A 15,587-nucleotide genomic window follows, 5' to 3' on the forward strand; every position below is an offset into this window, starting at 1 on the left:
ACCTTTAGTCTATCTACCACAAATGATGGGTTTTCATGGTGTTCACTCATTTTAGTTCTGCTCCCCATTCCAACATGTCAGCCATGGACTCCTCCGCTGCCATGATGAGGCCACACTCAGGTTGGATGAGCAGCATTTCATTCCGTCTGGGTAGCCTCCAGCCTGACGGCATGAACATTGATTTCTCCCCTCTCCCCATTGTCTCGTTTTCCATTTTCCTATTCTGGCTCCTCTCTTACCCCTTCTCTTCACCTGCCTATCACATCTCTGTAGTGTCCTCCTCCTTCCCTTTCTCCCATGGTCCACTCTCTTCTCCTATCAGATCCCTCCTTTGTCAGGCCTTTACCTTTTCACCTATCACCTTCCAGCTTCTCACTTTATCCCCCTTCCTCCTCACCTAACACCTGCCAGCCCCTTCCTCACCTTCTTATTCTGCCTTCTTCACCTTCCTTCCTTTCCAGTCCCGATGAAAGGTCTTGGCCTGAAACATTGACTGTTTATTCAATTCAAATTATGCTGCTTGACCCTAGATTGTCTAGCATTTTGTGTGTGTTTCTCCAGTAAATTATGTTGACCCTGGGGCAACACTTTAAATCCTGAATGTCATCACACCCTTTGTACCAATAGTCGCTCAGACCGCCACTCCAATTTATAAAACTGAAATACCAATTAATCCTTCTCCCTGCCCCTAGGAGTTCTAGCAGATTTACATTTGAAGCCCTTCATTCCTGTTCTCTTTCCTTATCAGTTGTGATTTGATTTGTTGTCTCTGACCTGTCTGGCTAATGTGTGTCAGCTTTTTGACTCTTATCCACTTTGTTGCTCTTCTCCCAAGTAAGGAAGTGTGCCTCATGTCCCTTAATCAGACCAGTAAAAGGCAGTTTAGCCAGGTCTGCCATTTGCTGGGCTCATGGATTGCCCTTTCCATAAAACTGCATCTTTGAATTTAGCAGAGACCATATCAAAAACAACTTATTTGGAAATTATATCTAGTTTAGCAGATTATCAGTAGGATATCCACTTTTAATTGTTTTGATGTAGTTATTGCCGAGCAAGAACCACTGCAAAAGCAGGTTACAAAATGGAGGTTGCTGAACATAAGGAATAGGAGCAGGAGTCGGCCATCTGGCCCATCGAGCCTGCTGTGCCATTCAATAAGATCATGGCTGATCTGGCCATGGACTCATCTCCACCTACCTGCCTTTTCCCCATAATCCTTAATTCCCCTACTATGCCAAAATCTATCCAACCTTGTTTTAAATATACTTACTGCTCACAAAATGGCAGCCTCTATTCCATACACCACTTGACAACAAAGACATTTGATTTGTCTACTTCCACTGAACTTTCCTCATTCCATTTAGATATTTGTTTTCTTTTTCCATATGTTGATTCCTTCAAGCCCTCTGGTATTAGACATTTCAACCCTGGGGAAAAAAAGATATCAGCTTTATAAGATAATCTTATAAACCTCTAACTGGTCTCTTCTCAGCCTCCACTACTCCAGAGAAATTAACCCATGTTTGTCCATCCCCTTCTAACACAGGCCCTCTAATCCAGGCAGAATTGTGCTAAGCCTCTTCTACACCCTCTCTGAAGTCTCCACATTCTTCCTATACTGGTGACCAGAACTGAATTCAGTACTCCAGTAGCAGCCGATCTAAATCTTAATAAAGCTGCAACATAGCCCCCCGGCTCTCAAACCGAGTTCCTCGAGTAATAAAGGCAAGCATGCCATATGCCTTCTTTACCACCCTATCGACCTATGTAGCCAGGGAGCTATGGTCTTAAACCACAAGATCCATTTGCCCATGAACACTATTAAGAGTCTAAGAATGTACTGTCCCTTTACAATAGACGTTTGATCTCTGGAAACACATCTGTCATTTCTGCAACTGATGTCCTTTGCTAGTCTTCTATACTTTCCACAATCTTTGTACCATCTGTAGACTTGCCCACTGTTCTATGGGTAAGCCAATCCTGAAACACAAGGCTAATTCACCAAATGATCCTATGCAGCTTCATTTCCTGGATGAGCCTCCAGGAGGGGCCTTGTCAAACGCCTTACTAAAATCCATGTAGACAACATCCACAGCTCTACCTTCATCAATCATCCTCGTCACCTTCTCAATAAAGACAATCACGTTAGTAAGATGCAACTTGCCCATATAAAGCCATGCTGGCAATTCCTAATTAGACCATGGTTTTCCAAATGCTCATAAATCCTACCCCGAAGAATTCTCTCCAGTAGCTTCCTTACCACTAAAGTGAGACTCACTAATCCATAGTTTCCAAGATCATCCCTATTTCCCTACCTAAGCAATGGAATAACATTAGCAACCTGCCAATCCTTCGGGACCTTGCCAGTGGCTAGAGAGAACACGAAGATCTTGGTCAAGGGCCCAGCAATGTCTCAATAACCTGGGGTACATGCCGTCCAGTCCTGGGAACTAATCTACCTTCATGCTCTTAAAAAGACCCAGCACCACATCTTTCTTTAATTCAAAATGCCTTAGCAAGTTGGCACGCTTCACACTGATCTCCCCATTCTCCACATCCCTCCAGTGATGGAAAGTACTCGTTTAGGGCATCGACCACACCCTCTGCTCCAAACACATGTTCCTTATGTTGAGTGATCGTACTGCTCCCTAATTATCCTCTTGCTCTTAATGTATGTATAGAATGCCTTCGACTTCTATTTAAAAATGCAAACAACAGGAATTCTGCAGACGCTGGAAATTCAAGCAACACACATAACAGTTGCTGGTGAACGCAGCAGGCCAGGCAGCATCTCTAGGAAGAGGTGCAGTCGACGTTTCAGGCCGAGACCCTTCGTCAGGACTCACTCTTCTTTCAGTTAGTCCTGACGAAGGGTCTCGGCCTGAAACGTCAACTGCACCTCTTCCTAGAGATGCTGCCTGGCCTGCTGCGTTCACCAGCAATTTTGATGTGTGTTGCTTGACTTCTATTTAATTCAACTTGCCAAAGACTTTTCATGCCCCCTCCTGGCTTTTCTAATTCCCTTCTTAAATTCTTTCTGCCATCTTTATAATCCTCAAGGGTTTTGTTTGATTATAGCTTCCTAATCTATACATACATTTCCTTTGTGCTCTAAACCACTTCTCTTGACGTCTAAGGTTCCCTTACCTTTCCATCCTTGTCCATTCTTCTTACTGGAACACACCTGTCCTGTAATCTGTGCATTTGGTCTTTAAACAGACTTCACGAGTCTGATGTGCACTTGCCCAAAAACGGCTGTTTGAAATTAACTCTCCCTAGTTCCTGCCTAATTCTGTCGTAATTTACCCTGCTCCAACTTCATAACCCCCTGCAAGGCTCGTGCTTATCTGTAGCTTTCTTGAAACCCAAGGGTACATACAAGAAATTCTGCAGATACTGGAAATCTAAAGCAACAAGAGCCTCTGGCTGAAACATTGACTGTTCATTCATTTTCATAGATGCTGCCTGATCTGTTGAATTCCTCCAGCATTTTGTGTGTGTTCCTTAAAAATAAAGGAGTTGTGATCAATGTTACTTAACTGTCCTCCCACTGAAAGGTTAGTCACTTGGCCAGGCTCATTACCCTCCAATATGCACCCTCCCCTTCTGTTGGATCATCTACACATTGATTTAAGAAACTCTCCCAGATGCACCTAATAAATTCTGCTCAGTCTAACCTGAACTACGGATGTCTATACTGGAGAAAGTTGAAGTTATCCACACCAATCCTGTTGTTTTTACACCTTTCCCTTATCTGCCTGCATATTTTTCCAAAATGTCCTATGGTTATTGAGAGATCTGTAGTATAATCACACCAGTGATTGCAGGTGTGTTATTTTTATGTTCCACCCATATGGACTCAGTGGATGAGCGCTCCATTATGTCCCCCCTGAGTGCAGTTGTGCTATTGTTTCTGATTAGTAGCATAACTCTCCCCACCCCTTTACCTCCTTCTATCCTTTTCAAAACATCAAAACCTGAAACATTATGCACTCATTACTGTCCCTCTCTCAAACAAGTCTCTGTCGTGCTTACAGTATCTTGGTTCTATTGCTGATCCACGCTCATCACCGTTACCCATAATACTCCTAGCATTAGAATACACACCATCCCATCTGTCCCTTCAGACCACAAGACATGAGAGCAGAATTAGGCCATTCGGCCCTGTTGAGTCTGCTCCACCATTCCGTTGTGGATGAGTTACTAAGCTCAGGTAGGGCACTGAGGAGTGCAGCAGAACAGAGGGATCTGGGAATACAGATCCACAATTCCTTGAAAGTGGCATCACAATTTGAGCAGGTCATAAAGAGATCTTTTGGCACATTGGCCTTCAGAGAACAAAGTATTGAGTACAAGAGTTGTGATGTTCTGTTGAAGTTTTATAAGAAAGTGGTGAGGTCAGATTTAGAGTATTGTTTGTTCTGGTCAGCTACCTACAGGAAAGATATCATTAAGATTAAAAGAGTACAGAAAAAGTTCACAAGGGTGTTGCCAGAACCTGAGTTATAGTGAAATGTTGAACAGGTTAGGACTTTATTTCCTGGAGCATAAGAGAATGAGGATAGAGATATGCAAAATTGAGGGGTATAGATAGGGTAAGTGCAAGCAGACTTTTCCCACTGAAGTCGGGTGAGACTAGGACTAGAGGTCACAGGTGAAATATTTAAGGGGAACACCTTCACTGAGAGGCTGGTGAGAGTGTTGGACAAGCTGCCAGCAGAAGTGAATGTGGGTTTGATTTCAACATTTAGAGCTATTTGGAAACGTACACTGATGCAAGGGTTATGGAGGGCTATGGTCCAAGTGTGGGCTCGGGAGATTAACATTCAGCACAGTGTGGATGTGCCAAAGGGCCTGTTTCTGTGCTGTAGTTCTATATTGAGATGAGAAGCATGTGCTTAACAGAGAAACCTCACGAGTGAGTCAAGGATTCTGCTGTTGATGGTGACTGTAATGACAAAATCTAATACAGTATGCTTGATTCACACCTGTCCACAGACTCTGGTTCACTTCCACGCTGAGCTCTACCGCTCCGTAGGAGCTGCTGAGAAAGTCTTTGCCTACCTGGATCGGACACCTGCTCTACGCAATGACGGGAAGCTGCAGCCCAAGTCACTGAGAGGTCATGTGGAGTTTCGTAATGTATCATTTTCCTACCCCACCAGACCACAGCTAATGGTGCTGAAGGTAAAGTTGTTCAGTAGGAGAATGACAATTCAGCTGTGCTGCCAAGCACATCAGTTAAGTTGATGCACTGTTAGCATGTGTTGGACTGAGCACACTCCTCCCAAAAAGAGCTGCTGGTCTACGTCAGCACTTCATGTGGCATTATTACACCTGCACTCTCTTTCATCAAGTGTGTAATAAGAAAGAAGAACATGCCTCATCTTTGAGTACATGGCTACTTTCCTGCACTATCCCCATATCCCTTGATTATCTTCATATTCGGAAATCTGAATAAAGTTTTCTTGAATATAGTTAACTGAGCTAGCACAGTCCTTAAGAGTAGAGAAGAAATTTCTCCTCTTCTCAGACCTAGTAGCTTGCCCCTTAATATGAGTCTGCAGGTCCTTAACCTCTTATCCCCAGACGTTGCCTCTTGTTCTATATTGCCCCACTTGGAGTAACATCTATCCTGTTTCAGCTTAGTGTCTTGTCTGTTTCAATGACGATGGGCCCATTCTGCTGTAGCTATCTTTATCCACTTCCCACTGCCCCCCACTCCACTCACACAAGTCCATCACTTCACTGCCCCTCCAACATTTGTCCATGAGCAAAGAGTTCAGGGAGTACTTAAGGTAGACTTGCCAATGTTCTGTTGCAGTTGGACTTCCATGCATTTACGTTCTATTGTAAGGGCAGTAATGAATAAAGTTCAGATTGGGCTTCTGGTTAATGGCCATAAATGAAGGCTAACATACAAAATAATGGTGGAATAACTAACGGTCTGAATCGCCTTTCCTGAGAGAATACAATTATTTGGGTGGATGCTGGCTAATTTACCTAAAGCTCTAACAGCTGAACTGATGCTCAAAGTGGAGATGATGGAGGAAGTAATCTAAGACTAAGAAGCTTGAGAATTACTCTGGGACCAATTGTTCCCAAAATCTAGATGGTAATTTTCCATAATTTTATACAAGAGAAGTAGTGATCATTTTGGAAATAACCTGTTGCATGGAAAAGTAAAACTAGTTTTATAGGAAACAACATAATTCTGTCCAGTACTATAATCCTGCTTCACCCAGTATTTCTTTGCATAAGCTGGTAAGTTTTGTTTAGCTGTATACACATGCCTGCTTCAATGACAATTAAACATGAACTTGAACAGTGGAGGTTCCTCACAAATCTGACTGATTTTTCTCTGCAGAATGTGTCCTTTGAGGTGCGGAGTGGGGAGGTGACGGCCCTGGTGGGACACACTGGTGGTGGGAAGACCACCTGTGTGTCCCTCCTGCAACGTTTCTATCAGCCCCAGTCGGGACAGATCCTGCTGGATGGGATTCCCATCGAGGAGTACGAGCACAAGTATTACCACAGGAAGGTAAGGTGGGGGAGGTTACACAGGGGCTGGTGAGAGAGCTCCATACATGGGACAGTGAGGGGTTCAGAGAGCCATAGGGTGCAGAATGTTACATACATACTGATTCCTGTTTTCCTTTTTTTTTGACTGTGGATGAGGAACATCTATTGTCCTCTCTCAGTATCCTTGAGAAGGTGATGCAATCTGCTTTGAACTGCTGCTGCCTTCAAATGAAAGTGCTCCTATAGAGATGTTGTGGTGGAAGTTCCAGGACTTACACCCAGTGACGTTGAAGGAATGTGATTATATTCCCTTTTGGAGGGGAATCTCAGATGGTGCTGTTCCCTGTAGCCGAGGTCGTTCTCCTTCATGTTGGTAGAGGTCGGGTCCTTGAGGTGCTGTTGGCGTAGCCAGGATGAGTGACTGATGTGAATTAAATGCTGGAAACACTCAGCAGGACAGACAGTGTCTGTGAAGAGTCGAACAGTTAATGGTTCAGTCTGAAAAGTTGTAAGCATTTTATAAGTAGGGCAAATGTGATTGAAACAATGTGCGACTGCCAGCTCAACACTCCTGAAAATAGAGGTGGCATTGTATTATTGTTTAACGAGCGGCCACTGCGATAATGAGGAAGGTTTAAAAACGCAAGGTTTTATAAATCAGGCCTAATAGGTAAAGCTTAAAAAGAGATGTAGACATGATCATTTTGCTTGGGGTGTACTACAGGTTTCCCAGACATTGGCAGGTGATAGAGGGATAGATATGTGGATAAATCAGAGGTGTCAGGAAGAGTGTTATAGTAGGGAATTTCTACTTCTCCATATTAACTGAGATCACCTTAATGTGAAAGGGTTAGACAGTGTTGGATTTTTAATGTTGAGTGGACAAGTGAATGAAGTGTTGGTGGGGAGCACTTTGGAGATGGTGACCATAACTCAGTTATAGAAAGGGATGAAACAACCTTAATTTTTGAACTGATTTAGTGGGTTGGCTGATTTCAGCATGATCAAACATTTATCCATCAAATGTAAACTTGTGCCAGTTGCTTGTAGGTTAAATCTGGATCTGACAAGTAAGGAAGGCATGTCCCAGAACTCGAGGTTTTGAAAGATATTGAAGTTTTGATAAAGGGGGAAAAAAGGCAGCTTATGGTAGGTATTGAATGAACAGGGCAGTTAAGGGAAAAAAAAATAAGGGCAAAGAGAGACAAATAGGATGAAGGAAATTTTTCAGGCACACTCTTAAGTATATTAAAAGCAAGCAGGTAACCAGTGAAAGAGTGGGACCTGTTGAGGATCAAAGAGGAAATGTGTATGTGGAGTAAGGTGTGGTTGTAAATGCATATTTTGCCTTTGTATTCATTAAGGAGAAGGGCATCACTGGAATGAAAGCATTGATGCACAGAGAGAACTTGGAGGAAATTCATACTTCCCAGAAAATAGAAACACAGATAGATAGGGTGTTGAAGAAAGCATTCAGAATGCTTGCCCTTGCAAACAGAGGAATCGAGTATAAAAGGTGGGACATCATGTTACAGCTGTTAAAAACACACGATGAGGTTGCATTTGGAATATACACTCAGTGGCCACTTTATTAAGTACAGGATTAGAACCCGGTGTGGTCTTCTGCTGTTGTAACCCATCTACTTCAAGGTTTAATGTGTTGTACATTCAGAGATGCTCTTCTGCACACCACTGTTGTAACCCATGGTTATTTGAGTTGCTGTTGCCTTCCTGTCAGCTTATAGAAACATAGAAACATAGGAAATAGGTGCAGGAGTAGGCCATTCGGCCCTTCAAGCCTGCACCACCATTCAGTATGATTGTGGCTGATCATCCAACTCAGAACCTTGTGCCTGCCTTATCTTCATACCCCCTGATCCCTTTAGCCACAAGGGCCATATCTAACTCCCTCTTAAATATAGCCAATGAACTGGCCCCAACTGTTTCCTGTGGCAGAGAATTCCACAGATTCACCACTGTTTGTGTGAAGAAGTTTTTCCTCATCTCGGTCCTAAAAGGCTTCCCCTTTATCCTTAAACTGTGACCCCTTGTTCTGGTCTTCCCCAACATCGGGAACAATCTTCCTGCATCTAGCCTGTCCAATCCCTTTAGGATTTTATATGTTTCAATAAGATCTCCCCTCAATCTTCTAAATTCCAGCGAGTATAAGCCTAGTCGATCCAGCCTTTCATCATATGAAAGTCCTGTCATCCCAGGAATCAATCTGGTGAACCTTCTTTGTACTCACGCTATGGCAAGAATGTCTTTCCTCAGATTAGGGAACCAAAACTGCACACAATACTCCAGGTGTGGTCTCACCAAGGCCTTGTACAACTGCAGTAGTACCTCCCTGCTCCTGTACTCGAATCCTCTTGCTATGAATGCCAGCATACCATTTGCCTTTTTCACCGCCTGCTGTACCTGCATGCCCACTTTCAATGACTGGTGTACAATGACACCCAGGTCTCGTTGCACCTCCCCTTTTCCTAATCGGCCACCATTCAGATAATAATCTGTTTTCCTGTTTTTCCCACCAAAGTGGATAACCTCACATTTATCCATATTAAATTGTATCTGCCATGAATTTGCCCACTCACCTAACCTATCCAAGTCACCCTGCATCCTCTTAGCATCCTCCTCACAGCAAACACTGCCTCCCGGCTTCGTGTCATCCGCAAACTTGGAGATGCTGCATTTAATTCCCTTGTCTAAGTCATTAATATATATTGTAAACAACTGGGGTCCCAGCACTGAGCCTTGCGGTACCCCACAAGTCACTGCCTGCCATTCTGAAAAGGTCCCGTTTATTCCCACTCTTTGCTTCCTGATCTATCCACATCAATACCATACCCCCAATACCATGTGCTTCAAGTTTGCACACTAATCTCCTGTGTGGGACCTAGTCAAAAGCCTTTTGAAAATCCAAATATACCACATCCACTGGTTCTCCCCTATCCACTCTACTAGTTACCTCCTCAAAAAATTCTGAGATTCGTCAGACATGATTTTCCTTTCACAAATCCATGCTGACTTTGTCCGATGATTTCACCGCTTTCCAAATGTGCTGTTATCACATCTTTGATAACTGACTCTAGCATTTTCCCCACCACCAATGTTAGGCTAACCGGTCTATAATTCCCCGGTTTCTCTCTCCCTCCTTTTTTTAAAAAGCGGGGTTACATTAGCCACCCTCCAATCCTCAGGAACTAGTCCAGAATCTAAAGAGTTTTGAAAAATTATCACTAATGCATCCACTATTTCTTGGGCTACTTCCTTAACCACTCTGGGATGCAGACCATCTGCCCTTAATCCCTTCAATTTACCTAACACCACTTCCCTACTAACATGTATTTCCCTCAGTTCCTCCATCTCACTAGACCCTCTGTCCCCTACTATTTCCAGAAGATTATTTATGTCCTCCTTAGTGAAGACAGAACCAAAGTAGTTATTCAATTGGTCTGCCATGTCCTTGTTCCCCATGATCAATTCACCTGTTTCTGACTGTAAGGGACCTACATTTGTCTTAACCAATCTTTTTTCTTCACATATCTATAAAAGCTTTTACAGTCAGTTTTTATGTTCCCTGCCAGTTTTCTCTCATAATCTTTTTTCCCTTTCCTAATTAAGCCCTTTGTCCTCCTCTGCTGGACTCTGAATTTCTCCCAGTCCTCAGGTGAGCCACTTTCTCTGGCTAATTTGTATGCTTCTTCTTTGGAATTGATACTATCCCTAATTTCCCTTGTCAGCCACGGGTGCACTACCTCCCCTGGTTTATTCTTTTGCCAAACTGGGATGAACAATTGTTGTAGTTCATCCATGCGATCTTTAAGTGCTTGCCATTGCATATCCACCATCAACCCTTTAAGTATCATCTGCCAGTCTATCTTAACTAATTCATGTCTCATATCTTCAAAGTTACCCCTCTTTAAGTTCAGAACCTTTGTTTCTGAATTAACTATGTCACTCTCCATCTTAATGAAGAATTCCACCATATTATGGTCACTCTTACCCGAGGGGCCTCTCACGATAAGATTGCTAATTAACCCTTCCTCATTGCTCAATACCCAGTCTAGAATGGCCTGCTCTCCAGTTGGTTCCTTGACACGTTGGTTCAGAAAACCATCCCGCATACATTCCAAGAAATCCTTTTCCTCAGCACCCTTACCAATTTGGTTCACCCAATCTATATGTAGATTGAAGTCACCCATTATAACTGCTGTTCCTTTATTGCACACATTTCTAATTTCCTGTTTAATGCCATCCCCAACCTCACTACTACTGTTAGGTGGCCTGTGCACAACTCCCACCAGCGTTTTCTGCCCCTTAGTGTTATGCAGCTCTACCCATATTGATTCCACATCCTCCCGGCTAATGTCCTTCCTTTCTATTGCGTTAATCTCCTCCCTAACCAGCAACGTCACCCCACCTCCTTTTCTTTCATGTCTATCCCTCCTGAATATCGAATATCCCTGAATGTTGAGCTCCCATCCCTGGTCACCCTGGAGCCATGTCTCTGTGATCCCAACTATATCATATTCATTAATAACAATCTGCACTTTTAATTCATCCACCTTATTACGAATGCTCCTTGCTTTGACACACAAAGCCTTCAGGCTCACTTTTACAACACTCTTAGCCCTTATATAATTATGTTGAAAAGTGGCCCTTTTTGATTTTTGCCCTGGATTTGCTGGCCTGCCACTTTTACTTTTCACCTTACTACTTTTTGCTTCTACCCTCAGTTTACACCCCTCTGTCTCTCTGCACTTGTTCCCATCCCCCTGCCACATTAGTTTAAATCCTCCTGAACAACAGTAGCAAACGCTCCCCCTCGGTCATTGGTTCCAGTCCAGCCCAAGTGCAGACCATCCTGTTTGTACCGGTCCCAGTTCCTCCAGAACTGGTTCCAATGCCCCAGAAATTTGAATCCCTCCTGCTTGCACCATTTTTCAAGCCACATATTCATCTGAAATATCCTCCTGTTTCTACTCTGACTGGCACGTGGCACTGGTAGTAATCCAGAGATTATTACCTTTGTGGTCCTACTTTTTAGTTTATCTCCTAACTCCGTAAATTCACCTTGTAGGACCTCATCCCGTTTTTTATCTATATCATTGGTACCTATGTTCACCACGACCACTGGCTGTTCACCCTCCCACTCCAGAATGTCCTGCAGCCACTCAGAGACATCCTTGACCCTTGCACCAGGGAGGCAACATACCCTCCTGGATTCTCGTTTGCAGCTACAGAAACGCCTATCTATTCCCCTTACAATCGAATCCCCTATCACTATAGCTCTCCCATTCCTTTTCCTCCCCTCCTGTGCCGCAGAGCCACCCATGGTGCCATGAACTGGGCTGCTGCTGCCTTCCCCTGATGAGACATCTCCCCCAACAGTATCCAAAACAGTATATCTGTTTAGGAGGGAGATGACCTCAGGGGACTCCTGCACTACCTGCCTACTGCTATGCTGTGTAGTGGCCACCCATTCCCTTTCTGCCTGTGTAGCCTTTACCTGCGGTGTGGCCAACTCACTGAACGTGCTATTCATGACTTTCTCAGCATCGCGGATGCTCCAGTGTGAATCCAATCGCAGCTCCAGCCGCTCAAAGCGGTCTGCTAGAAGCTGCAGCTGGACACATTTCCTGCACACATAGTCCTCAGGGACACTGGAGGTATCCCTGATTTCCCACATGCTGCAGAATGAACAACCACGGGGCCGATCTCAGCTGTTATTTCCTACCCAATACGCTACAGTCTCGCCGCCTTCCTTGCTTCAAATAAAATACCGCTGCAGACCGTTCTCCTTTTAAAGGAACTACCCAGCCTTACCTCACTTGGGAGTGAAGCTCGTCCTCCAGCCTCTACTCGCTGAAGCCTCTCGAGACAAAGCCTTCCTACTCTGTCTCCCTCTACTCCGTCGCCCGCTACAACGTCGCTCACTCCGTCAAACTGCTCTCTTTTAAATACTCCCGCTGCCTCACGAGCCGACTTACACACACTTGCGCAGTCCTGTCCTGATCAACCGCCGAGCTTAAACCAGTCACTAATGTCCACTGCTTTGGACTAGTCTGCATATGGCCAGGTTAATGTTCCGAGAGAGACTCACGTGAGGTGTGTTTTATAAGCTTCTTAAAGAAGGAGATGAGAAGAGATTCCAGAGCTTCAGACTTTGGTAGCTGGAAGGTGGTGGAGTGTTTAAATTCAGTGTTGCTCAGTGAGGCCAGAATCAGAGTTCAGTATTAAAGGACTGATGGATATGAAACAAAAGCCATTAATGGCCATTTCTTTAATATCTGATGTTGGTGTTGGATATTAAAACTGGTCCTTCTGTTTTTCTCTCCCCAGGTTGCTCTGGTCAGCCAGGAACCGATACTGTTTGCTAGATCCATCCATGAGAATATTTCCTATGGCCTCACAGATTGTCCACATGAAGCTGTGAGCGAAGCCGCTGAAAAGGCCAAGGCTGCCGGTTTTACGCAGGATATGACGGATGGTTATGACACAGGCAGGTGTTGCATGTGCTGGTTACACTGTTGTCCCCAGTGGTTGTAATGAGTTGTGTCTGAGCAGTGTCACAGGGCATATCAGGCCTCAGACTCCTACTGCATAGTGCATCACACCATATCAGATGTCTGTCTCTCTGTCCTGAAGTAAAGGTAGATGTGACCTCATTCAAACTGGGTTTCTCCTGGACAACTAATGGATTGTCCTCTCCAGGTCCTCCTCACCCCAAGAGGTTGTACTAGCTAGTGTTGCATTATAATGTGGGAAGGAATGGAGGTGTGAAAACAGGAACTAGCCCCCCTCCCAGAATTACTCGGAGCCCATGGCAATGCGCCAGGTGTTGCATGGTGGGCAAAATACCATCTGTTCCATCATAGTGACTGGAGGTTGAGGAGTCTGAGCTGGTGGAACAGCTTCCCCCCCCCCCCCATCCGCCCATTTAATGGCCAGAAGTCCAGAGGCTGGAAACCCACCGGTGTCCAGGTAGAGGACAAAGAGAAGAACCCACTGAGCTATCCAGCAGACTTTGGACATGTACCTCACACTGAACCCCTCCAAGCTATTGGAAAGGATCACTCTTTTTTTCTTCTTGACTGTTGGATCCAGTTTGTCCATTTGGGAGCACCTGATGTTGGGTCCTTGGGACATGGAGTTACAGATCACTACAGCACCAAAACAGGCCATTTGGCCCATCAGGTCTGTGCTTATTTAGTTTTCTGTCTAGTCCCAAATACCTGCACCTGGACCACAGCACTCCTCAGCACTCCTATTCATGTATCTTTCCAAACTTCTGTTAAATCTTACAAGCAGACCCACATCACCCGCATAGGTTGAGAGTTCTAAGATGTAGAATGTACCTCAGTTTTCATACATTACATTCTTCCCACATCAGACAGCCTATGTGGAGTTTTTATACGTTCTCTCTATGATCTGCGGCTGCTCCATTTCCCATCCACATCCCAAGGTTAACGGCCATTGTAAATTTATGCCTTGGTTTTGCTGAACTTTGAAAAGGGCAGTTGATAAGAGAATAAATTGCAGGGATATAGAGAATTAAAATGAGGGGAATGGCACCAATGGAAATATGGGGAGGATGTGGGGAAACTGCTGGAGTCATTTATCAAGGATGTGATAACAGCACATTTGGAAAGCGGTGAAGTGATCGGACAAAGTCAGCATGGATTTGTGAAAGGAAAATCATGTCTGACGAATCTCATAGAATTTTTTGAGGATGTAACTAGTAGAGTGAATAGGGGAGAACCGGTGGATGTGGTATATTTGGATTTTCAAAAGGCTTTTGACAAGGTCCCACACAGGAGATTAGTGTGCAAACTTAAAGCACACGGTATTGGGGGTAAGGTATTGGTGTGGGTGGAGAATTGGTTAGCAGACAGGAAGCAAAGAGTGGGAATAAACGGGACCTTTTCAGAATGGCAGGCGGTGACTAGTGGGGTACCGCAAGGCTCAGTGCTGGGACCCCAGTTGTTTACAATATATATTAATGACTTGGATGAGGGAATTAAATGCAGCATCTCCAAGTTTGCGGATGACACGAAGCTGGGTGGCAGTGTTAGCTGTGAGGAGGATGCTAAGAGGATGCAGGGTGACTTGGATAGGTTGGGTGAGTGGGCAAACTCATGGCAGATGCAATTTAATGTGGATAAATGTGAAGTTATCCACTTTGGTGGCAAAAATAGGAAAACAGATTATTATCTGAATGGTGGCCGATTAGGAAAAGGGGAGGTGCAACGAGACCTGGGTGTCATTATACACCAGTCATTGAAAGTGGGCATGCAGGTACAGCAGGCGGTGAAAAAGGCGAATGGTATGCTGGCATTTATAGCGAGAGGATTCGAGTACAGGAGCAGGGAGGTACTACTGCAGTTGTACAAGGCCTTGGTGAGACCACACCTGGAGTATTGTGTGCAGTTTTGGTCCCCTAATCTGAGGAAAGACATCTTTGCCATAGAGGGAGTACAAAGAAGGTTCACCAGATTGATTCCTGGGATGGCAGGACTTTCATATGAAGAAAGACTGGATGAACTGGGCTTGTACTCGTTGGAATTTAGAAGATTGAGGGGGGATCTGATTGAAACGTATAAGATCCTAAAGGGATTGGACAGGCTAGATGCAGGAAGATTGTTCCCGATGTTGGGGAAGTCCAGAACGAGGGGTCACAGTTTGAGGATAGAAGGGAAGCCTTTTAGGACCGAGATTAGGAAAAACTTCTTCACACAGAGAGTGGTGAATCTGTGGAATTCTCTGCCACAGGAAACTGTTGAGGCCAGTTCATTGGCTATGTTTAAGAGGGAGTTAGATATGGCCCTTGTGGCTACAGGGGTCAGGGGGTATGGAGGGAAGGCTGGGGCGGGGTTCTGAGTTGGATGATCAGCCATGATCATAATAAATGGCGGTGCAGGCTTGAAGGGCCGAATGGCCTACTCCTGCACCTATTTTCTATGTTTCTATGTATTTAGGAATAGTGCAAAAGTGGTTCTCGAAGGTCCAAATGAACTCTGACTGAATGCCTGTTTCTGTGTGTATAACTCTCTCTACGT

The 15,587-nt window shown here is 44.5% G+C and overlaps 1 protein-coding gene across 1 annotated transcript in view; it reads left to right on the top strand.

Moving 5' to 3' along the window:
- The window catches only part of LOC134341126 (ABC-type oligopeptide transporter ABCB9-like), a 32,054-nt gene that overhangs the window by 7,967 nt on the left and 8,500 nt on the right, over positions 1 to 15,587 (top strand). The window contains exons 8-10 of the mRNA XM_063038899.1: positions 4,999 to 5,187; positions 6,368 to 6,541; positions 12,871 to 13,030. Of these exons, the coding sequence (XP_062894969.1) occupies positions 4,999 to 5,187; positions 6,368 to 6,541; positions 12,871 to 13,030 (523 nt within the window). The remainder of the gene's footprint in view (positions 1 to 4,998; positions 5,188 to 6,367; positions 6,542 to 12,870; positions 13,031 to 15,587) is intronic.

This window comes from Mobula hypostoma (genome assembly GCF_963921235.1).
Source record: "Mobula hypostoma chromosome 5 unlocalized genomic scaffold, sMobHyp1.1 SUPER_5_unloc_3, whole genome shotgun sequence".
NCBI lineage: Eukaryota > Metazoa > Chordata > Chondrichthyes > Myliobatiformes > Myliobatidae > Mobula > Mobula hypostoma.